Raw genomic sequence first — 26,060 nt, 5'->3', positions numbered from 1 at the left:
CAGTGTTAGGACCCGCTTAGGGGGGTCTGCCTTGACGTTGGCAGGCGGGCATCCCTCCAATGGCCATTGGAGCAACTAAATGACCTCCATTTGTCTAAATATACATAGGGATTAAGGAGAAAGCGCAAGTAACATTTTCTTTTCTTTGGTTTTTACTATATATTGGGGCTGATGTGTGTTGTAGTCCTTGCTGCTTAAGCGCAGGACTTCTCTTTTTGTATTTGTATTTACTTTGTATCACACAGCCTGGTTACAATGCTGCTACCCATCCCATGTGTTCCCTATTAAGGGTTAATAAGTAAAGGGGTGTATATAAAAAATACCCCTTTCTGTCTCATTAGAGATATCTTTGCCAGAAGCTCAAGGAAGCAGGCTGAAGGGTCAGTGTTAGGACCCGCTTAGGGGGGTCTGCCTTGACGTTGGCAGGCGGGCATCCCTCCAATGGCCATTGGAGCAACTAAATGACCTCCATTTGTCTAAATATACATAGGGATTAAGGAGAAAGCGCAAGTAACATTTTCTTTTCTTTGGTTTTTACTATATATTGGGGCTGATGTGTGTTGTAGTCCTTGCTGCTTAAGCGCAGGACTTCTCTTTTTGTATTTGTATTTACTTTGTATCACACAGCCTGGTTACAATGCTGCTACCCATCCCATGTGTTCCCTATTAAGGGTTAATAAGTAAAGGGGTGTATATAAAAAATACCCCTTTCTGTCTCATTAGAGATATCTTTGCCAGAAGCTCAAGGAAGCAGGCTGAAGGGTCAGTGTTAGGACCCGCTTAGGGGGGTCTGCCTTGACGTTGGCAGGCGGGCATCCCTCCAATGGCCATTGGAGCAACTAAATGACCTCCATTTGTCTAAATATACATAGGGATTAAGGAGAAAGCGCATGTAACATTTTCTTTTCTTTGGTTTTTACTATATATTGGGGCTGATGTGTGTTGTAGTCCTTGCTGCTTAAGCGCAGGACTTCTCTTTTTGTATTTGTAGAAATGGACTTTCCCCCAGCCTTATTTATTGGCATTTGCCTACTTGGTAGAAGATTTGGGTAAAGCACAAAATTAAGATATCTTTGGAAGCAGTTCTGGAGTTAAGAGTGAAGGAAACACATTCACAAAGCTGTGCAGTGGTTATGAAATTATACAATCTTTAAATCCCTAACCACTGATGGCCCTTTAGAACTAGATTCGTAAATCACCCCTACAGTTACATAGAAGGATTTAATTTACTGATCTAGTGATTTATTGAGTGATCCAACTTTCGTTTTCACAGCATGGCTTTCAATATGCCTGCCAAAAAGATTAAAGTTTGTAAAACTGCCTATTGAGATTTTTGACATGCATCAGGTTTCCCGTTAAAATGTTTAACCTAAAATTGGTTAAAAGAAGCATTTTCCATTCAGTTAACAAAAAGCAACATATTGGTATACTATTTTTTTCATAATTTAGTGAGTTAGTAACAAAAGCCTAAAAGACAAATCTTGGGCAGTTAATTCAGTTTGACCACCGATATAGCACATTCAATAATGCTGACAAATTTCTCTGGGTGATGTGCACTTTTGGAGTGCAAATAGGATACAGTTTTTGGGGATACCATTAGTTATTATTGTCTTGCTTAGCCCCTCCCTTAAAGAGAGTCTACGGTAACGGGAGGAAAGCAAACCCCCAGTTTTGCAATTTCACAAATCCTGTAACTTTTTCCCTTCAATTATTAAATTTTTTGGCTACCAAAAGCTTCATGGTTATTCTAGTTCTACAAGTCTCCATTGGACTAGATAAAGATGGACAATAAGCAGCACACATAATAATTTGCATTCTATTTTGTAAGCATTTTTTTTTATAACAGTGACCTAGCTACTACATGCTCTTTGTTGCTGTTTTTTTGACTAATAAACCAGCATCCTTAAACAAATTCTACTTCCTACATAAGATTCCTACTTGATCACTTGGCGAAGAATTACACACAAGACCTGCTTATAGGTACCAGCAACAGTGGGTTGCAAATGCCCCCTGTGGAACATTAAAATTTTTTGTTTTAAACATTAAAAAGTAATAGAATTGAGCATAGACTTAGAAATTCCACAAAGTAGAGCCAATCAGTAGATAGAGGCAGATTGGAAAGGTATGCAGTGCTAGGCTTCTCCCCCTCACTTTGGTCCTACCCCTCTTGTTAGGCCCAGCTCCCTCGCAATCAGCGCCAGGCAGCAAAGCTGAAAGGCATAAACAACATGTCTTATATGTACTAAAGGGACAATCTAGAAACTATAAACATTTAATCTCATTGAATGCTCTAGTGCCTGGAGTCCCCTGGTGCAAACTCTCCAAATTTGTATTTGAACAGTTTAATACTGAATAAGGGTCTCTTTCTGACCATACTCCACCAGTAATTCGAGTTATGGCTAAGGCAAAGATCACACTCTTCCTTAGCCATGCCCTTTGCCACTGACAATGAGGGTTGTGATAGGCTGAAATCATTCAGCTGAAACTCCCAGCCAATTACTGCTGCCCATAGCAGCTTTCTGTTTAGTGAAAGCAGCAGAAGGGACAGTTGTTGAGGACTTTTATTTGGCATTAAACCATTAAAAATTGGTGATTCACTAAATTGTAGGATGGCACTAGAGGTTTTCAGGCTCTAAAGCCACTTTAGTGAGATTAAACAGTCATAGTGCCTACAATGTCCCTTTAATTATGGCATTCAAATAACTGTGATTGAAGAAATTGTGCTAGTTATATTGTTTTCATTATTTAACAGGTATTTAGAAGATAGAGCCCTCAGCACAGGCCAATGTGGTATAACAGTGATTTTATTCAGCCCGCAAACAAGGAGTGACAACATTTAAACAAAAAGTGTCTTTGTCAAGCCATCACACTTTACGTTTGTGACTAAGTGGCTATTACAAAAGACTGGACATACCCCATTTTGAATACCATGGGTTGTCTATATTTGAAAATGGTATGCCATGATGGGGGATTTCCCATTCCTGGGCTACCATATGGTCTCAAAATGCAATACAGATCCAGCAAACAAATCTGGCAAACTGAAGTGGGTAAGCCCAATATTGACCCTGTAACTTTCAAAGACACCCAACACACCTATACATGGGTGGTATCACTGTACTCAGGAGATGTTGCTGAACACATATTGGGGTATTTATTGGAAGATGTAGATGTGTAACATATTTTGGGAGTCAAAGTTCAAAAAAGTGTGTATTATTACATTTGTTCATCATATTTTATAATTTGTTTTATTTTAAATGATATGTTATGATGAAATGAATGTTTTTTTTAGAAAGAAACGGTATATAATATGTGTGAATACAGTAAATGAGTAAGAAGATAATTAAAGCTAAACACAAACACCGCAAAAATATAAAAAACAGCCCAGGTCCCAAACTGTAAGAAAATTGAAAAGTGATCTGGTCACTAAGGGGTTAAACAGTTATTAGTTAGAAATGTGTGGGAAAATAATTTTTGAAATTTAGAGTCTAGAATGCACCTTATGTAAGACTGTTCTTCTGCCCTGGAAATGTAAATTTTGACTTGCTTTTTATGCAATAATGATATAATAAGTTGTCACCATTGCCCTTAGAAACTATCATATTATATTTGTTAACAAGGAAAATAAAGGAATTAAAATGTGTTAATTTATACTTATGTTAAATGGGTTATTCACAATTATGAAATCTAGAATTTGCAAAACCATTTTCCAATGACTTAACATAACAAAACTAGAATTTATCCATTGAATCGTTTGTCTCCTTTTTAACATAAAGGGAGCAAATAGGTTGAAAAGGAAACTGAAACCCTTAATTTTCATTGTAGTCCTTTCAACTTGACCAACTAATGCAATAAGCTACATTGTGGCGAAATTCATTGATTTGGAAAAATTGCTTCATTTGAAGCTAGGTGAACTTCACACCATAGCAATTATCTCTCTTTAGAATCCTTCACAGGAAATAAAACACAAGGAATTATCTTACAGTTCGGGCATCAATTTTTTTTTTTGGTTACATTACTGCTTGCTATATTGTACGGTATTCAACTAGAACTAATGCTGTGTTTGCTTCGGGTGAGTGGAGTATACAATACTAGTTTATCTCATCAAATAGAAAAAAAAAGATCATTTGGAGTTATGCATTTTTTTTTCCATCAACTCACACACTTTACAAAAATATTTTAGAAGTAATATGATAAATGCCAAATCTTTCTCATTTCACATAAAAAAGATCATATACAGTATATGTTGTATTCTAAATATTATATAATTTAAGATACTAGTGATATACATGTTAGGGCAAGTTCTGAATATCAGAAGAAAATACTGAGAACAAAATATATAGGGGTAGTGAATAGCCAGAGTAAGCAATACAAAAGATAGAGATCAAATAGTGAGATTACAACATATTGCACTAGAACAATGCAGGTAAAATGTGTATTTATTATTATTTTTTAAATTTCTTTTCTAAATGCCTAAAATTCTAACTTTTCCATAGTTTTAGAACTATGCTGATCTGCCTATTTTTTTTTTTTCTACCACGACAAACATCTGTTTGTGTTCTTGGTACTAACACTTCTTATATAGATGGATTATGGATAATAGCAACGTATAACATATACAGAAAACTAAAAAGTTATGCCTAGTGGATATACCCCAAAGTCTATAAAACCATATATAAACGTAGATGCTAGTTTATAAAAGCATAACACAGTGAAATAATTAACTGTTGGATCGCTTAGAAATGATATGAATAAAATAAAATTCTCACAATAATGTTGTGCCACATAGGGTTCCAAGTCTGCAGGCGTATTTTCAATTTTCTTGGGAGACCTTTCTAATATCCCACACAGCAGGCTGCTGGCAAAAGGCAATGTTTTATGCTGGCTTTAGCTGATTATTAACAGACCTGTAGCAAAGAGCTTTCTCTTCTCTGTCAAGCTGTTTCCCTCAATATCAGTAACAAAAAGTGGCTAAATTAATAATTTGCAGCAGCTACTAGCTGCTGTATCCCTAGAGTATAACTCCTACCAATTTATGTAGGCAAAGTTATGTATGCCCCAGTGATTCACTGAAATTAAGGTTCCACTGTTACACCGTTGAACTATGAAATTTCAATTTAATTTACTTGTATAATGTATTTTTATTTGACTTTAAAAATCTATAAAGTGGACTGAAGATGTAGTCAGGGGAGCTAAAGGCTGAAAACCAGAACTTTATTTCCTTATGGAATGAAAGATCTTCCTCATTAGTGTCTGATATTAATATGCTAGGTGTTCCAGAGCTTCTTTATTTGTCTTTTGGGACCACCATGGACCACCAACAGTCTAGATTTTTTTTTTACAATATCAGACGTGTACCTGCCTTGCATACATTTTGATAATGCTTATGTAATTCATGCCTTGGTACAGGCACATCAATATCATAAATATATCATAAATATATATTGCAATACTATTAATCTTGCTAGTCCCTCCCACCCAGATTCCCCCCTATCTCTATTAATTAATTCTTAGTATAGGTTCTTTGTCTGACCATCATGATGCCACCGCAGAGTCACCTGACTTTGTAAGGCTCCATGCCTTCTCCAATGCCATCTGCTGACAGGTCTGCACATTGCCACTGGCCCAGAAACAGAACAGAGGAAACACTGTGATTCGTTTTACGTTTATCTTGTCTCAATCCTCCATTAGCATTCTGCACATATAGTGACATTTGTATAGTAGAAGATTTATTCTATCAGCATCAATAAACTTCAAATTTATAATTAGTATGTTTTAAGTACTCCCATTTACTTCACTGCGGCCCCTATCCCACACACACATAAGTCCTTATCCCCTGATCCATACCCTTGAGTCCCTAGCCTCCCCACCACACTTCAGACCCTATCCTCTGCTTTAGCCCATCACCCCCAAACACATGAGCTATGTATATCCCCACACTTCAGCACCTTTCCTCATCAAACACACAAAACACTACAGTCTCTATATCCTCAGAAAACTGCAGCCCTTATCTTCCCCAAAAAACTCACCAGAGCCCTGTGCTATAAACACATACACTACAGCCCCTATAATGCCCCACAAGCACTTTACAGTCTTTATCGCCTCACACAATACACTCCCATTACACAATCACATACACCACACCACAAACAGTCCTTTCCACACATACACTACTCTGCAAATAGCCCCATCCACACACATGCAACCCCACAGGCAGCTATACCATCACATACTCAACCCCACAAGCAGCATATCTGCAAACATGCAACCCCACAAGCAGCATCCCCATAGACGCAATACTTTATGTAGCCTCCATACACACACAACATCAGAGGCAGCATCTGCCCACACACACAACCCCATAAGCAACCTTCAGGTATCCAACCCCATAAGCAACCACTACACACATATACAATAGACAGTCTCCACACACACCCTCTCCCAGCCCTGTCCTTGTATTGTCCTCTAGTATCTGGAGCAAGATACCAGCAAATACTAGACAAGTATATCATTACATTAGTTTGCACTCTGCTTAAGAAACAAAGATCAATTTCCCAATGTCAGAGTGCTTCAACAGAGCTCTGCACGTTGGCTGCTCTGAACAGGCATTAAAGGACCACTATAGGCACCCAGACAACTTCAGCTTAATGAGGTGGTCTGGGTGCCAGGTCCAGCTAGGATTAACCCTTTTTTTCTATAAACATAGCAGTTTCAGAGAAACTGCTATGTTTATCAATGGGTTAATCCAGCCTCTAGGGGCTGTCTCATTGACCGCCGCTAGAGGGCTTCCACGCTTCTCACTGTGAAAATCACAGCGTCCATAGGAAAGCATTAATTATGCTTTCCTAAGGACTGACTGAATGCACGCGCGGCTCTTGCCGCACATGTGCATTCAGCCGAAGAGGAGGAGAGGAGGCTGAGAGGAGGAGGAGAGCTCCCTGCCCGACGCTGGAGAAAGAGGTAAGTTTAACCCCTTCCTCTCCATCCAGCCCGGCAGGAGGGGGACCCTGAGGGTGGGGGCACCCTCAGGGCACTATAGTGCCAGGAAAACGAGTATGTTTCCTGGCACCATAGTGGTCCTTTAAACTCACATGCCCACTGTGTCCCCAGCTGAATTTTTGTCACTGAGTGGCACTATCACAAATTATATAATTGGAGGTGTGACTTCTCTCTCAAATTTCCAAGGACTTGCAGTGGACATTTGGCTAACATGAATGGGTGCCAAAGACAGACTCAAGCTTTTGAAGATCCAAAACAAGTCTCCCGTCCAGGTCAGCCCTTCTCTATTGTGAAGGACTTTTATGCAATTGCCTATATGCATCAGTTTAATTCTCTCCCTGCTATTTTAAGGTCTATATTGTTCGGTTCCAAATGTCAAGAATGAATGTATTTTAAAGTGTTTTATGTCTTTTTGTAACCATGTGGTTAATGGAGTCTGCCTCTAGCCCTGGATAATTGAATTACTTTCCCCTTTGTCTCCAGGATAGAGGCCTCTATAAAATCTGCTTAAACCATGCTTCCAGAAGGTCAAATGCACATTTGTACTAACTTTTGAACCCCTGGTCCAATTCGTATGATTTTTGAGTATGTTGTTCCCCCGAATGGATTGATTGTGAATATGTAATTTTTATGTAAATGTGATGTATGGTTTTATAGTTATGAATGTTAGGTAAAAAGTATGTTAAACTGTAAATGTTCTGGCCAGCAGATAATTGAGCTATGTATATTGCTAAAACTCAATTATCTAGCCTGGCCCAGAGGAGGAGTTTTGTGTTGCATAAATTGTGAGTTCTGTGTGCCAGTAAATCAGTCTTGTTCCAGCATTAAGTTTTGGCTCATGTGTGGATTATTCGGCGATTCCAGGGATATTTCTACTTGTGGAATATTGGGTGATTTTACTTTTATGGGAAGAAGGGAATGCTTGACGGGGATATTTTCTACTACCGTCACAACTGGTTGGCAGCGGCGGGATTTTCCCTTCTACTTTCCTTTACACCAGGATTCCAAGCAGACACTGGGAACAGTGAATGGAAGGCTGGTACACCCTGCTTAAAAGAAATACACTGAAAGAACTACTGGAAGTCCGTGGAAGGATTGCTAGCAACAAAACCAAGCGGGTCATCATAGCAGAATTAATGGAGCTAGACCAGGAGAACTTGGTTGCAGCAACGCCAGCAGTACAAGAGATGGAGACACCAGTGATTCAGGAGGAGGAATCACCAGCCAACAAGGCAATGAGAGAGAAGCTAGCATGGTTCGGTCCGAACCCAACGGCAGATGTGGTGCTGAAAGTGATGAACCTGTTAGCGGAGGAGGCTAAACAAATAAGAGACGCAAAGCTACAGTTAGAACTGGCAGCAGTCCAACAAGCAGCCACACATTCTCCAAACAGTGAGTACAGCACAGCAGACACAAGGAAGATTCCGTTTAGCGCTTTTAAAGCTTTTAATGAAGAAGACTGTGAAATTGATAATTACCTGGCAGATTTTGAGCGACAATGTAACCTGCACCGAATAGATAGAGGAGAGTGGGTTTCAATATTGGCCGGCAAACTGTCAGGCAAAGCTTCTGATGCTTTCCGGACCGTGCCAGAGCAGGAGATCCATAGCTACGCCAGGGTTAAAGAAGTGCTCCTGGCTCGTTATGCAGTAACCCCAGAGTCCTACCGACAAAAGTTCAGGGACTCACGCAAAACCACGAAAGACTCTTACGTGGAATGGGCATGCCAGTTATCCCTGTCGGCCTCTAACTGGGTTAACAGCAGCCAGGCCACCACCGCAGAGGACATTTTGCAACTAATGCTCCTGGAGCAATTTTACGATAACATCCAGACGGATGTCAAAGACTGGGTGAGAGATCGCAGGCCCATGACTCTACCAGAGGCCGCTAAGTTGGCGGATGAATATGCGGATACCCGCAAGACAAACCCAGTCACGCCACGGGTACAACCTCCACGACCAACGGTGCCCTACCACCCACCAGCCGCTAGATACCGACCTCCTAACAGACCGGTGACATCTAACCCTCGCTATCCACGCCAGGAGGACAAGGAACAACGCTGCTTCCGGTGCGAAAAGCTGGGTCACATCAAGCAGAATTGCCCCATGGACAACAACACCAGGTCAAATCGGACTCGACCTGGTTACCGCCCACCAGCAGCAGCCCATTGTGTAGACTCGGCTTGGGATCCCCAGGAGCTGGGTCAGGAAGAACCATTGGGCACCCTTTATGAAGCCCTCATGGTACAATCTGTTATTACGGACAACAGGAAACACCATTGTCAGCTGGTCATGGTTAACGGAAAAACCGCCCGGGGATTAAGAGACAGTGGGGCGACCATCACGTTGGTACAAAGACACCTTATTAAGGCATCAGAGAGACCGGGGAAATCAATTGCTGTGAGAGTGGCAGGGGGGCAGTATACCGTATTCCTACTGCACTGGTACACCTAGACTGGGGTGCGGGAGCTGGCAATGTTCATGTGGGCGTCATGAAAGACTTACCTTCTGAAGTCATCTTGGGCAACGACATTGGCCCCCTGACTTCGACGTTTGCCTCTACCCCCGCTCAGGAGGCCCACGCAGTAACCATCAGAGCACAAAGTCGCGCTGCCGAGAGCCATTCGCTTCCTACTGAGACCCAGGTAAGCCAACCCAACCTACCCTTGACTGTAGAACCCCTACCCTGGGACACCCCAGAAGACTTTGGGCGTGAGGTGAACAGAGACCCTTCCCTCAGAAAGTATCGAGAGAAAGCCAGGAGGGGCCAAGGGGGGTTGGAGAAGGAGCAATTTATCTGGGAGAAAGGCCGCTTGTACAGGCTCACCGAGACCCGGGGTAATGCACCAGGGCCTAAGCAAAAACGCCAGCTGGTAGTTCCCCGGAAATACCGGCAGGAGTTGTTGAGGATTGGGCACGACGTACCCTTGGCAGGCCATTTGGGAATACGCAAGACAGGGTATCGGATAACCCAGAACTTCTTCTGGCCTGGCGTATCCGACGACGTCAGGGCGTATTGTCAAACGTGCGAGGTATGCCAACGTATAGGTAAAAAGGGAGACCACCCAAAGGCTAAACTAGTTTCCATGCCCATTATTGAAGAACCGTTCACAAGGGTAGCCGTGGACATTATAGGGCCCCTGGCCCAACCTAGCCGTTCCGGCAAGCGGTATATACTCACCATAGTAGACTACGCCACCCGTTACCCCGAAGCGGTAGCTCTCTCGAACATACAGGCTGAGACCGTAGCAGAGGCCCTAGTTAAAGTATTTTCCCGAGTAGGCTTTCCCAAGGAGGTTCTGTCCGACCAAGGTACCCAATTCACGGCCGAGATAACCCAGCAGATATGGAAAACCTGTGGAGCTAAATCCCTGACTAGCTCCCCATACCACCCCCAGACTAATGGCCTGTGCGAGCGCTTCAACGGAACGCTAAAGCAAATGTTGAAGTCGTTCACGGGGGCGTACAAGGATTGGGAGCGATTCCTGCCACACCTTCTCTTTGCCTACCGAGAGGTGCCGCAGGAATCGACCGGATTCTCACCCTTCGAACTTCTCTATGGGAGGCGGGTGAGGGGGCCCTTAGATCTCATCAAGGATCACTGGGAGGGGCAGACAGAGATTGAGGGGACCCCGGTTGTACCTTATGTCCTGGAGCTGAGGGACCGCATGGAGGAATTAGCCCAGACAGTGCGAGAGAACCTCCAGGCGGCCCAACAGCGCCAGAAGGTATGGTATGACCGACGGGCTAGGCACCGGAGCTTTCAGATAGGCCAAAAGGTCATGGTATTAAGGCCGGTCCGAACAGACAAGCTCAAGGCCGCCTGGCAGGGCCCCTATAAAGTTATAGGACAGATATGCGACACTACCTACACGATAGCCAGCTGCGAGGATGAAGATGTGAAACGAACCTTTCACATCAACATGCTCAAGGCCTATCGGGAATGGGCAGAGGAGGTAGCCGCTATCTGTGCACCAGCAGGAGAAGACACAGAGACCCTACCCCTTCCCGACCTATTGGGCAGTAACGAAGGGATGACCCAGATAGAGAAAGTCCAACTAGGTGAACAGCTGGAGCCGCAAGAGCGGGCTCAAGCTGTCCGCTTACTAAAAACAAAACAGGTCACATTCTCTCAGGAGCCTGGATACACACTCCTAGCCATACACAAGGTAGAGACTCCAGGACAGGCACCCCTGAGACAGCCTCCCTACCGTATCCCCGAAGCAGTCCGGGAAGGGATGCGGAAGGAAATAGATGAGATGCTTTGGCTAGGCGTAATCGAACCCTCAGAAAGTCCTTGGGCCTCGCCGGTAGTCTTAGTGCCAAAGAAGGATGGGACAACCCGCTTCTGTGTAGACTACCGGCGCCTCAACGACAAGACAGTTACGGACGCCTATCCGATGCCACGGATGGACGAGCTGCTTGACCGTATCTCTGCAGGGAAGTATCTGACCACAATAGACCTATGCAAGGGATATTGGCAGATTCCCCTAGCAGAAGATGCCATACCCAAGTCAGCCTTCATCACCCCGTTCGGTCTATACCAATTCCGGGTTATGCCGTTCGGGATGAAGAACGCCCCGGCCACCTTCCAACGGATGGTGGATCAGTTACTTGGGGGTCTCCAGAGCTTCGCATGCGCTTACCTGGATGACATCGCCATCCACAGCGATACATGGGAAGCGCACTTAGAGCACGTAGGGGTAGTATTAGATAGGATCAGGGGGGCCGGGCTGACCCTGAAACCCGACAAATGTCATTTGGGTATGGCAGAGGTACAATATTTGGGCCACCGAGTAGGATGTGGTAAGCAACGGCCGGAGCCGGCTAAGATCGAGGCCGCTGCCAATTGGCCCACTCCCCACACCAAGACACAAGTCATGGCTTTCCTGGGCACAGCCGGCTATTACAGACGCTTTGTACCCGACTATAGCGCCCTGGCCAAACCCCTGACCGACTTGACCAAAAAGAAGCTACCCCGACAAGTCCTGTGGTCCCCGGAATGCGAGGTGGCTTTCCAAGCACTAAAGACTGCTCTGGTTAATGCTCCGGTGTTGGTTACCCCAGATCCTAACAAAAGATTTATTGTCCACACAGACGCTTCAATGTTTGGACTGGGGGCAGTACTAAGCCAGATCGGGGAGGATGGAGGAGAGCACCCGGTGGCATACCTGAGTCGGAAGCTGTTACCAAGGGAGGTCAGTTATGCCACCATTGAAAAAGAGTGTTTGGCCTTAGTATGGGCACTCAAAAAACTCACACCTTACCTTTATGGCCGGGCTTTCACTCTCATCACCGATCACAACCCCTTGGTGTGGCTTAACCGGGTTTCAGGGGACAACGCCCGGTTGCTACGCTGGAGCTTGGCCTTACAGCCCTATGACTTTACGATTCATTATCGCCCAGGCAAGCAAAACGGGAATGCCGATGGATTGTCACGCCAAACGGATTTAACCTCGGACTAAAAGCTCTGAACCCGTCAACCCTACTGGACCAGGAAAGGTCCAACCGAGTTGCCAGAGCAGGGAGAAAAAGGGGGGCCATTGTGAAGGACTTTTATGCAATTGCCTATATGCATCAGTTTAATTCTCTCCCTGCTATTTTAAGGTCTATATTGTTCGGTTCCAAATGTCAAGAATGAATGTATTTTAAAGTGTTTTATGTCTTTTTGTAACCATGTGGTTAATGGAGTCTGCCTCTAGCCCTGGATAATTGAATTACTTTCCCCTTTGTCTCCAGGATAGAGGCCTCTATAAAATCTGCTTAAACCATGCTTCCAGAAGGTCAAATGCACATTTGTACTAACTTTTGAACCCCTGGTCCAATTCGTATGATTTTTGAGTATGTTGTTCCCCCGAATGGATTGATTGTGAATATGTAATTTTTATGTAAATGTGATGTATGGTTTTATAGTTATGAATGTTAGGTAAAAAGTATGTTAAACTGTAAATGTTCTGGCCAGCAGATAATTGAGCTATGTATATTGCTAAGACTCAATTATCTAGCCTGGCCCAGAGGAGGAGTTTTGTGTTGCATAAATTGTGAGTTCTGTGTGCCAGTAAATCAGTCTTGTTCCAGCATTAAGTTTTGGCTCATGTGTGGATTATTCGGCGATTCCAGGGATATTTCTACTTGTGGAATATTGGGTGATTTTACTTTTATGGGAAGAAGGGAATGCTTGACGGGGATATTTTCTACTACCGTCACATCTATCAACACCCCTGACAAATAGTATGGCAAATACCTGACATGAGTTAATTACTACCAGACTCTGAATTATTATGCTTGTTTAGTTTTCATATTATTTTGTATTAGTCTTTGCAGTTCCCTAATAAAAAAATAAGGCAAGTTTATTTAAAAAAAAATGTGGAGTAAAAAGATTGAACTGATTTCTTTGTGTTAAATACAAATTTTGTGATTATTAATATTTTGGATAATACGTGCAAGCATATGTTTGCAGACTTGTAGAACAACCGTTAACATAAGTGACTTAACATTTCTTCAATGAAATACACTGATTTAAATCAAATGATTAAAATATTTGGAGAGCTTTCAGAATCAGATGTTGATCATGATGCAGAGTGTAATTTTGATAATGAGAACTGCGCAAAAGGAAAAAGGGATTTGGGGCATGCACAAGTGAATATGGCAATGTGATCATTAATTAGGGATTATATAAAGTCTATCAGTTTTATGAATAATAAAAAGCTGTATGTTTTAAATATTTTTATTACTGACATTTTGCTACAAATATACAATACTGGTGAAAGGTTTGAGTACACTTCATAGAGTTATATTACATCAGGTGTGTTAATTGAAACGCACAAAATAAGTTCAAAATGGCATTGAAGTTATTTTCAAACACCTGTCAGTTCAAGATCTCAGTCTCAGTCTAATGAACTAGTGCAGGCATAGGCAACCTTTGGCACTGCAGATGTTTTGGACTACACCTCCCATGATGCTTTGTCAGCATTATGTGTGTAAGAGCATTATGGGGGATGTAGTCCACAACATCTGGGGTGCCGAAGGTTGCCTATCCCTGAACTAGTGTACCCAGTGCCAAACCTATAAAGTGAATTTATTTGTATTTTTAAATATTGAACTGAAAGAAATTCATCAAGTTAGCTATGTGACCTCTATCACAATGTATTGTTAGATATTTATTGTGAAATGAACAGCTGCTAATGAGCCATTAACAATATCAAAGTAATCACAATCTGATCTTTATGCTATTTTTCAACAAAACTTCAATAACCAATATCAGATCTGTTAAAATGGATTATCTTTATATTAAACACTTAATACTAAAGGGATAGTATAGGCACCAAAACCATTTTGGCTTAATGAAGCTGCTTTGGTGTATAGATCATGCCCCTGCTGTCCCATTGCCCAATTTTCTATCATATAGGAGTTACTTCACTTTTGTTTCTGTTTATGCAACCCTAGCCGCATCTCCCTTGGCTGTTGCTTAAACAGGGAGTATTAAAAATGGTTTTATTTTCAGTAATATTAGATAATATGGTTTACTTTAGAAGTTTTATCTCCTGCTCTGTTAATTGCACTTTAACCACACACAGGAGCCGTGGCGTACACACATTTAATGGGGTCCCGGTGTGAAACTGATCTGTGGGCCCCCCCAACAGATACATACAGACACACCCACACACACAGACAGACAGACACACTTACCCCCCCCCCCCACAGACACATACATACACACACAGGGCCGCCATCAGAAATTTTGGGGCCCCTAACACAGCTCAAGGTCTGGGCCCCCTTCAAGCCCGCCCACAGGACCCGCCTCCAAATCCCGCCCACAGGAATATACACACACTAACATATACAAATACTGAAACAGACATACACACATGCATAGGGAGATACTGACACACACACACACACACATATACATGCAGACATACATACTGACAAACATACATATACATACTGCATACTGCATACTGATATATACATACATACACACACACTGGCATACATACACACACACTGTGGCATACATACACACACTGTGACATACACACACACACACACACACACACTGTGGCATACACACACACACACACACACACACTGTGGCATACATACACACACTGGCATACACACATTGGCATACACACACAGGCATACATACACTGGCATACACACATACATACACTGACATACATACATACATACACTGGCATACACACATACATACACTGGCATACACTGACATACACACATACATACACTGGCATACATACATACATACACTGGCATACATACACTGGCATACACACATACATACACTGGCACACTGGCATACAAACGTACATACACTGGCACACTGGCATACACACATGCATACACTGGCATACACACATACATACACTGGCACACTGGCATACATACACTGGCATACACACATACATACACTGGCACACTGGCATACACACATACATACACTGGCATACATACATACATACACTGGCATACATACACTGGCATACACACATACATACACTGGCACACTGGCATACAAACGTACATACACTGGCACACTGGCATACACACATGCATACACTGGCATACACACATACATACACTGGCACACTGGCATACATACACTGGCATACACACATACATACACTGGCACACTGGCATACACACATACATACACTGGCATACACACATACATACACTGGCACACTGCCATACACACATACATACACTGGCATACACTGGCATACACACAGTCCTACACTGGCACACTGGCATACATACACTGGCCCACTGGCATACATACACTGGCATACACACATACATACACTGGCACACTGGCATACATACACTGGCATACACACATACATACTCTGGCACACTGGCATACATACACACACCTCATTTTCAGCCACCCTCCTCTCTTCCTTACCATTTCGTCGCAGGAGGGTGGCTGGGGATGATGTGCGCCGGCTGCCTCTCCTCGCGGCCTTTCTCTTCTCCTTCCCCCGCGCGGAGTAAACAGGGAGGAAGTGACCGGACATCACTCCCTCCCAGCAGCACTTGCTTTCCGGCTGCATTTTCTTTTTAAAGGGACCCGGTCGCGCTATTACAGCACTGACCGGGCCCCTGAAGATAATAGGGCCCATTGGGTGGCCCTAAATGCTTGGGCCACCTGATGGGCCCCATCAGCGTGTGGGCCCCCTGTGCAGATGCACCGGCGGCAGTTAAGCTAATACACGTGACAATTGTCACGGTTGTCATGCCCTGATGGCGGCCCTGTACACACATACATACATACAGACACTCACATACATACACACAGACACACATACAGACACATACACACACATGCAGACACATACATACAGAGACACATACATAGACACAGACAAACACACACATACAGACATAAAAACACATACAGAGACAGAGGTACACACATACAGAGACACAGACACATACAGAGCCACAGACACATACAGAGACACACACATATACATACATACATACAGAAACACAGACACACACATACAGAGACACATGCGCACACACATACAGACACACACACATAAACATACAGAGACACACACATACATACAGAGACACACACATATACAGAGACACACACATATACATACAGAGACACATACACACACACACACATACAGGCACACACACACAGACACACACAGAGACAGACACACATACAGAGACACAGACACACACACAGACACATACAAAATGTTTCCTGTTTCCTACCTTTTGTGACTTTCCCTGGTGTCCAGTGGGGGCCAAGCCTGATGGGAGTCAGAGTTCACACTCTGACACCCTCCCTCTTCCTCCTTCCTCCCGCATGAGCTCTGAGAGCTGGGAGGAGTGACTGGGGCAGTCACTTCCTCCCAGCAATGATCTCATCATAATGTATATATTATACAGTGTATACTGTAAATATTATTCTGTAATTAACGAGTTATTCCAAGCTGTAGTAGTTATGATGTTCAGAGTACCCTTATGCCATTCCCCAGTAATGTGGAAACTGTTTTAATACTGATGCCCTCTGGCCTGGTCTCACTCATCAGCAAACAAGTAAAATCAGCATATTCAATATTGGCGTCTGACAAGCATCAAGCTTATGCAGAAGCTATTAACTGATCCTACTGCGCATTCATTGCCTAGAGGCACTCTCAGCCAATGGATGCCCCTCTGTGACCAGACATTTGCACAGAATTGACATTACCAAGCCAGGAATGCTAACAATTCTGCTGGAGGTGGAGTTACACTTCTGGCAGGTAGCCCAATATCTATGTATGTTTAAAGTTCCATACTGAAATTCTGCACATAAGACTTCAAAAAACAGAAGTAACCCTTTAACCCCTTAAGGACCAAACTTCTGGAATAAAATGGAATCATGACATGTCACACATGTCATGTGTCCTTAAGGGGTTAAACTGACTTGGCAAGATGATTAGAATTTAAATCTGATTTGTATGGTGTATATTTTTCCACACCAATTTACTTAATACAGAAACATCTTATATTGATATAGCAAGTAATAGTTTTATATTTTCCTTTTTAATTTTAACCTGTTTTGCAATGCATATTTTTTTTATTAATGTCCAATTACACTGAACAAAATTATAAATGCATTTTTTTTTGTTTTTGCCACCATTTTTCATGAGCTGAACTCAAAGATCTAAGACTTTTTCTATGTACACAAAAGGCCCATTTCTCTCAAATATTGTTCACAAATCTGTGTTAGTGTGCACTTCTCCTTTGCCGAGATAATTCATCCACCTCACAGGTGTGGCATATTAAGCTGCTGATTCGACAGCATGATTATTGCACAGGTCTGCCTTAGGAGGAGAACTGAACTTTTAATGGCCAGGCTGGCCTTTTATGCAGGCTTTCCCCTAAAGGTTACTACCCACGTGAACCTTGTGGGGTACCGATAAAAATATACATCCACCAATAAACACAGAGTCCGGTCATAAAATACTCCCATACATTACAAGCAACCCCTCCCCTCTGCTCAGGGGATTATTGAGTTAATTACTGTATCAACTCAATTATCCCAAAACAGAAAAATATAAATTTTCATAATTTTCTGGAAATACCCCCAAAACATATCCTACATTCATAATTCCAACATCCCCTGCGACATACTGAAAAATCACCCAGATCGGTTCAGGGGTTCGGGAGTTTTATGGAGGTCTTAGTTTTACCGACCGCACATGAGGTGTAAGCTGAGAATAGTTCCATGAGTTTTGGGTGTGTGGTCAGTCTCTGTTAAAAATATACAACAGAATGGTTTGTGTCTTTGTTCGTTTCATTCCTCTCGCTTGTATGGTTCTTTTTACCGAACGCCACTCTGTTTCCTCTGTTTATGTGAGGATGGAAGTATCTGCGGTGTTCGTGCCGTCGCGTGTCCAATTTATGTTCCAGACATTCGACGACCAAACACTGCTGGTGTACGTCTTATACTAAGATGGCCGACGCCACGTGTTCGTATCCCGAATGGCGGCTATCCAGGGAACACCCAGTTAGTTTGTGCGGTTGGCAATTTAAATCTTAGGAACCAAGTTAGGGAGGTCAATTGATGCCACGCTCCTCTCCTGGGTGGCCTGGTAGTTCCGTAGTTGGTTCATTCGTCAAACCATATGGTGAAAAATAGCTGAAACAGGATTCTTACCGAACAACCAGACGAATGAGAGCAAATATTATATTGTTACTTGTTTCTACAAGTAACCAACAGGGAAGGTAACAGAAATAAAGTAACAAAAGGACAGCCCTTAGCAACATGAAGGTACTCTGGCGAAGCACATTACGCTACATGTACAATATAGGTTGCTATATTCATAATTATTTATTAAACTTGCTTGTTTTGTTTTTCTATTTTTTGAGCTTTATTGTCAAAGAGAGAAGCAGATCCAGTGGGTCAGAGAGGATAGGGCGCCCCCTAGTGGATATCTATATATACATATGTACAGAGGATAAAATATAACTTTTAATAGTTAATGCATAAAAATGCTTAAGGAAACAGAAATAAAGTGAAAGTGAAAATATCATACAAAAAATAATAATAATAAAGAAAAAATAAATAAAGAAAAAATAATAATAATAACTAGATGGGAGGATATAAATGGATGTGAGAGCGTGCTGGGTGGGGATAAAGTAACTTGAGGTGATGTCTCAAGAGTTACTGTATGAAAAAACGCACCCCCCAAAAACAGCTGTCTATCTCACAACTACACAGTAAACTCTTAGTTAACTCGTGCTGTACACCCTCCGTATATTCCCACTGACAGTATCCAGTACGGAATCTGATGGGGTAGAAACAGTGGCACACTGTAGTATGCCTCTAGAGAGCGGTATTGACGCAACAAAAGATTAACATTAAGAGTAAGTGTATCAAATAGTGGAGATCTGTCTAAGGATTATACTAGTGTATCTACAATTGATACAGTTGTGGGAGCAATGCCTCTGGGGTTGGGGAACAGGGTTCGGTGAGGAGAGGGTAACCAACGCTGTTGAGACAGTGCTAAAAGGCACTAACCACCCGTTTATGCAGTGGTGTCTTGGAAGGAATATCGCTCTATACCCGCCAAACAACCCCCCATTCGTACCCCACTTGAATAGAGATACTGCATCTCTCGGGGATGGCTGCAGGAACAGAGTCTTGGTGTATAGAGAGCGCTCACTAGCTGTCATGCGGGGTTATCTAGGACCAGATATCCTCCCTATCTGCCTGCCTATGGGAGGCAGATAGGGAGGATATGCTACGAGTCTGTTTGTTTGGATAACTAGATAGCAAGCTGAGCAAATCGGAATTGATCCTCACAAGTGATACAGAGTTTCTCTTAGACTTAGAGGGGTGGCGACTAGGGGACGGAATTGGTGTTTTGATATAGTGAGCCGGTGCTGTATGCGACAAGGGTACAGGGGGAATTTACCAAGTGTTTAAAATTTATAATTCAAATTTGTTTAAAACCATTCTCCAAGTCCAGCAAGTTGGCTGGTCCACATCTGGTCCTAGATAACCCCGCATGACAGCTAGTGAGCGCTCTCTATACACCAAGACTCTGTTCCTGCAGCCATCCCCGAGAGATGCAGTATCTCTATTCAAGTGGGGTACGAATGGGGGGTTGTTTGGCGGGTATAGAGCGATATTCCTTCCAAGACACCACTGCATAAACGGGTGGTTAGTGCCTTTTAGCACTGTCTCAACAGCGTTGGTTACCCTCTCCTCACCGAACCCTGTTCCCCAACCCCAGAGGCATTGCTCCCACAGCTGTATCAATTGTAGATACACTAGTATAATCCTTAGACAGATCTCCACTATTTGATACACTTACTCTTAATGTTACTCTTTTGTTGCGTCAATACCCCTCTCTAGAGGCATACTACAGTGTGCCACTGTTTCTACCCCATCAGATTCCGTACTGGATACTGTCAGTGGGAATATACGGAGGGTGTACAGCACGAGTTAACTAAGAGTTTACTGTGTAGTTGTGAGATAGACAGCTGTTTTTGGGGGGTGCGTTTTTTCATACAGTAACTCTTGAGACATCAGCTCAAGTTACTTTATCCCCACCCAGCACGCTCTCACATCCATTTATATCCTCCCATCTAGTTATTATTATTATTTTTTCTTTATTTACTTTTTCTTTATTATTATTATTTTTTGTATGATATTTTCACTTTCACTTTATTTCTGTTTCCGGGTCCTTACCTTAAGCATTTTTATGCATTAACTATTAAAAGTTATATTTTATCCTCTGTACATATGTATATATAGATATCCACTAGGGGGCGCCCTATCCTCTCTGACCCACTGGGTCTGCTTCTCTATCTATACAAATTTGTAAGGGTTAACCCCTAATTGGTCGCCCCGGGACACATCAAAAGTTGCTTCCCAGTCTGGGTAGTCAACTTACTTCCTCCTTATTATTGTCAAAGAGACAGGTGGAATAAATAACAAGACATAAATGTGGCAATACGCATTGTACAACATATATACAGGCTTTTGAGTATAGGAGAGCAGGAAAAGAGTGTTCTAGTCATGTTTCTGGTTCTAAAACAGTCTAGAGTAGACAGTTGGTCAACAGATGCATTTTTCATGACTTCTTCTCTCTGGATCTCTCAGATATTTCTATACAAAAATAATAAACAAATATTCAAATGGAAACAAGGTGAAATATAATGATTTCCATGTATTGTATAATTATTTTTCTTGTAACTTCTTTTTATACTGATAGTATACAAATTACTTCCTTGAGCACAAACTAATATAAAATGTAAGCTACTCTATTCTGCTGAAAGGCTTTATATAAAAACAGCAGGAAGTAGGCTGATAACAAATTGCAAGTGTGTGAACAAGTTGTAATAAACAACTTCAAAACTTACTAATATTATGTACCAGAAAAGTACTGTAACAAAACATGGTTTTATTATATGTCAGAAAAACATAGCTATATCATTTATTACAGCAAATGATATGCTGAGACCAAATTTTGTATCAGACACATGCGTTTATGAGTATAACAAATGTGCACACGTACGTACAATAATAGAGCTTAACATGGTGCTAAATAGCTGCTTTTGTTGAAGCAAGAAAATCCAAAGTAATATAGTCATATTGCTTAAAAAAAAGCAGGTATTTAACAGAACATTAAGTAAATGTGTGAATGTACTCTTTCAAGTTTGATGCATTTTGGTCAAAAGTATTTGTATATATATGTGTGTGTGTGTGTGTGTTATTACATTTGAAAAATATGAACGATAAGAGGAAGGAAAATTAAAGAAGCATTATATTAACTTTCTTTTCAACAAAAGTTATGTTTAAATGATACTAAAATATGTATAAAAAGTTAGAAATGTACCTTAATAAAGCAGAGATAACACTTATATCATCTAAAAAAATATATACACTGTACATTGATGTGGATATGCTTGTGTAAGCATGTTTCTCTCTGCAGATCACAAGCGATCTCTGATACTTTAGTTGCTATAATATGTAAAAAAAAATATAAAGGAAAAAAATAGATATATTCTATCATATATTTAACAGTGAAAACTGTTTGTGGAAAATAATCTCTATATTCAGACCACATCTATAAACCATGGGCCATGATGTTCCCAGACCTTCTCAATTACATTATCTGCCTATAATACACACTTCACCATTATGTTTCCACGTATAATTCCGTTTAAGACCATAGTTTAAAAATGTAAGGACACTAATATGCTGTAATGAATATGGTTAAGCAAAAATATTTGCAGAAATGAAAAACAAAACATCAGGACATAGTATTTAAAGGAACTGAGAAGATAAATTGATCATGACAACATAGCTTAACATGAAATGCATACAATCAAGTGCGCTAGAGTGCAATGTCTTACATTCTTTGGAATGTTTTCAAGAACTGCTACTTGTATTCGTGCAGCCTGAGCACTGGTTGAATCCAAGAGAATTTGGCCTAACAAGAAAAACATATATTTCATTGTCTTAGTGCTTATATTAAAGGGACACACTGATCACCAAACTGCTTTAGCTTAATGATGCCGTTTTGGTGTATAGATCAGATGCCTGCATGTCCCTGCCTAATTCTCTACAATGCTCTTCTTCACTTAGTAGTTAAATCACTTTTGTTTCTGTTTATATAGTACTTGCCACACCTCTGATTGTGACTCACATAAGCTCCATGAATTATATTTTTTTTTATTTGTCTATCAGATCTTACAGCACAGTGAGGTTTTATCTCCTGCTCTGTTAATTGAACTTAAATCACACATGCAGACTGTAGCAGTGTATAAGGAATTCTAAATTAAACACACTGTGCTCTAAGGCAAGCTAGACATTTTTTTTAGGATGCAAGACTATATACCTTGGTGAAGTTGCCCATATATTTGGTCATTTCTTCAAAGGAATAGGTGACTGGATTATATTATTATTATTATTATTTTTTTAACAAAAGGGCTCAACCACTTACTGGTTGCACTGGCTGAATGAGCACCATTCAAAAGTGGGTTTATCTAATATTTATTTATTTATATGCACACCAAAAAAATGTAAATGCTTATTTTAAATGCATTACTGGTACTGGTAAAGCACACCTTTTCAACTATGCAAATATTAGCAAGTTGTAAATTGAAAAAGTTTTCCTTTTAGCAGAAAGAAGTATATTTTACCTTCCTCTTTTTAAACTGGTCTAAAGATATTGAAATGTAGAAATTTCAGTATTAAGGAATGATAAGAGCTCTTAGAATAGATATGCCTCAAAATATATTCTTATATTCTTTATTCAATCAGGTGTGAAACTGTATAATATCTTTAAAGGACACATTTTGTTGGATAAAAGACAAGAGCAGTGATGCTTGAACTTGCTAAATTCAGACTTAAAGCTTCAAATAGATAACTGCTTAACATATTTCTATACTGCTGTCTTGGAATATAAGTAAATGAAATTGATAGTCTTCGTCAAAATTCAGTTCTTCTGGTATTAGCATAAGTCTTGCACTTAAAATTTTATCGTTGCTGGTCATGTCAAGAAAAGGGATACATCAATATTTTACTAATTTAAATTTCCTGGTATTTTCCAGAATTATTATTATTTTTTTTATTTTTTTTTGCTGTGGCATAACTATCTCTGTTTTTGCGTTAACTTTTTCACTGCCACATGTTTAAGGCGGTTTTCAATTAAAGAAATTATGTTTATTAGAAAAAAAATTAATTAGTTAACACATAAACATATGGTAAATATCAGCTGTGAGTTTTAGAGAGAATTGAAATAAAAAATATGTTTTCGCAATCTTTGTTTTAATTTATCCATGTGTTTATACCTTCTTTGTAGTAATATAGGATGACATTCTGTTGTTAATTTAAAAAAGGCAAAACACTGTAAAAATATTTGGCCAGAAATGGGTAAAACAAAATACTTTTTAACTTAAAAATGAAAAATCTAATCAACAAGCTCTCATCTCATGTGTATATATATATATATATATATATATATATATATATATATATATATATATATATATATATATATATAAATAAAATTGCTAGGATATTACCTCCCAAAAAATGTGTTACTTTGGTGTTGTGGAAGCATATATTGTACTAAACTGAACCCCCATTATTTTTGCCTAGGTTAGGTGTTTTAAAAAAAAAAATAATAAAATAAAAAAATATTACATTCTGGGAGCTTTGAAATTGCTGTTTAGTGAATGAGTGAGGGGGTGGCTCATGTATATATATTCCAAATGTTTGTACAGAGTCTGATAATACAACCTTTTTGCAGAGGATCACACATCTATCATTTTCTAACTTCAAAGAACCTTCTTCTGTGCAGTAGGCAAGATAAAAGTGGATAGAAATCAACAACCGATGCAAAAAATATTATTAATACCATGGTTATTGTTATTTGTAAAGATAAAAACTACTAACTTATATACGAGATTTACACTAATACATGAAAGACTAGGGAGCCCTATACATATATATATATATATACACACACATCATAAACTTAAATATATTAAAATGTCTAAAAACCTTTAGGAGTCACATCACAATATCTGATGCTTTGCAATTTGATTTACGTATACGTATAATTTAAATTATGTATAATTTATAGGAAATAAAAGGGTATTGTGAATCTTGCTTGAACAAGCTTGTAATCTAATAAGAACTGTCACCACAACACAAACTTAATACAATGATCCTTTTACCAAGTTTATGTATACGGCTGAAGGATCCTAGGTAGGATTTTTTTTATTTATTTTTTTATTTATTTTTTTATTTCGACAATTCGGACATTCGGATGGTTAGAGAATTGCCGAAGTCTCGAATTCTCGAAGTGCTGAAGTGCCGAAGTCCCGAATTGCTGAATTCCTGAAGTCCCGAATTTCGCAAGTGCCGAACCAAACCCAACCGAACCAAAGTGCTGAAGTGCTGAATTGCCAAAGTCCCAAATTTCGGAAGTGCCGAACCGAACCAAATTTTTTGCTCATGCACATACCTACATTATACACACACAATAACCTCCCATACACAAACACGAAATCCCTTATATATGAAAATACAACCCAACACACAAACTATGCATTAAAACACCTATACTACACTTTATACACACACTGCACTGACTTTGCATCCACTATAGACAACTTAACAGCAAATGCAGTACCAGCATGTCATTAAATTCACTTGCACTAGGCAATGCAAACACAGATTTTTTTCCCCAACCAAGACTCTGCAAATAGGATGCTTTAGAGGCGCATTATATTAACATACTTGTTTTGGGTGGCATACTTTTCCTTGGGGATGACATAACATAATTCTTCTCTAGTACCTCCCGTCTTATTGGGATGCTATATCTTTAACCCCTTAAGGACACATGACATGTGTGACATGTCATGATTCCGTTTTATTCCAGAAGTTTGGTCCTTAAGGGGTTAAACACAAGAACCACATTTTTGTTCTAGTCTGGCCCTGATTCAAAACTTCAAACATGTTCTTCTAAAAGATATAAATAAATAAAAATGCGAAAATATATGAGGAAAAGAATCCAAATACTTTTAAATATATTAATCGCTACTTAAATATAGCTTGTGTTAACTCCAAACTGATATTAAATAATAACTTAAATGCTAATAATCAGCTTCTAATTTGGAAGCTTTGAACATCTTTTTTTTTCTTCAGTAATCTCTAAGTGATAGTTGACTTCAACCACATCTGACATTCAAATATTGCATACAGTTATTAATACTCTTTAATTTGCATGTACTACGTTTTCCTCAAAATAAAGCATACACAAAAAAACGGCATTAACATTTCTATGAAAATAAATATCTTTTATCTTTAAAATTTTTCCTTTTTTTTAAATTAAATTTTAAATAAACAAATAAATAGCAGTTAAACTTAAAAATATAAATGAAAATGCTAGGTTATTCAAAACACTGTGACTTCATGCCACAATTTTAAATAATCATAGAACGATTTACAGTCTCTATAAGGAGTCATAGTAGATTAACCGACTTCCTATACATAAGAAAACAATA

The 26,060-nt window shown here is 40.3% G+C and overlaps 1 protein-coding gene across 1 annotated transcript; it reads left to right on the top strand.

Annotated features, from left to right (window-relative positions):
* Positions 1–9,487: 9,487 nt before the first annotated feature.
* Positions 9,488–12,460, top strand: LOC134578463 (uncharacterized). Its single transcript, XM_063437464.1, has one exon. The coding sequence runs from the start codon at positions 9,488–9,490 to the stop codon at positions 12,458–12,460; it is 2,973 nt and encodes a 990-aa protein (XP_063293534.1).
* The last annotated feature ends 13,600 nt before the right edge of the window (positions 12,461–26,060 follow it).

Source organism: Pelobates fuscus, chromosome 12, assembly GCF_036172605.1.
Source record: "Pelobates fuscus isolate aPelFus1 chromosome 12, aPelFus1.pri, whole genome shotgun sequence".
NCBI lineage: Eukaryota > Metazoa > Chordata > Amphibia > Anura > Pelobatidae > Pelobates > Pelobates fuscus.
This window is presented reverse-complemented; position numbering and strand designations above follow the sequence as displayed.

Excerpts from the sequence above, each read along its gene's own strand:
- LOC134578463 (XM_063437464.1), top strand. The coding sequence starts at position 9,488 with ATGAAAGACTTACCTTCTGAAGTCATCTTGGGCAACGACATTGGCCCC.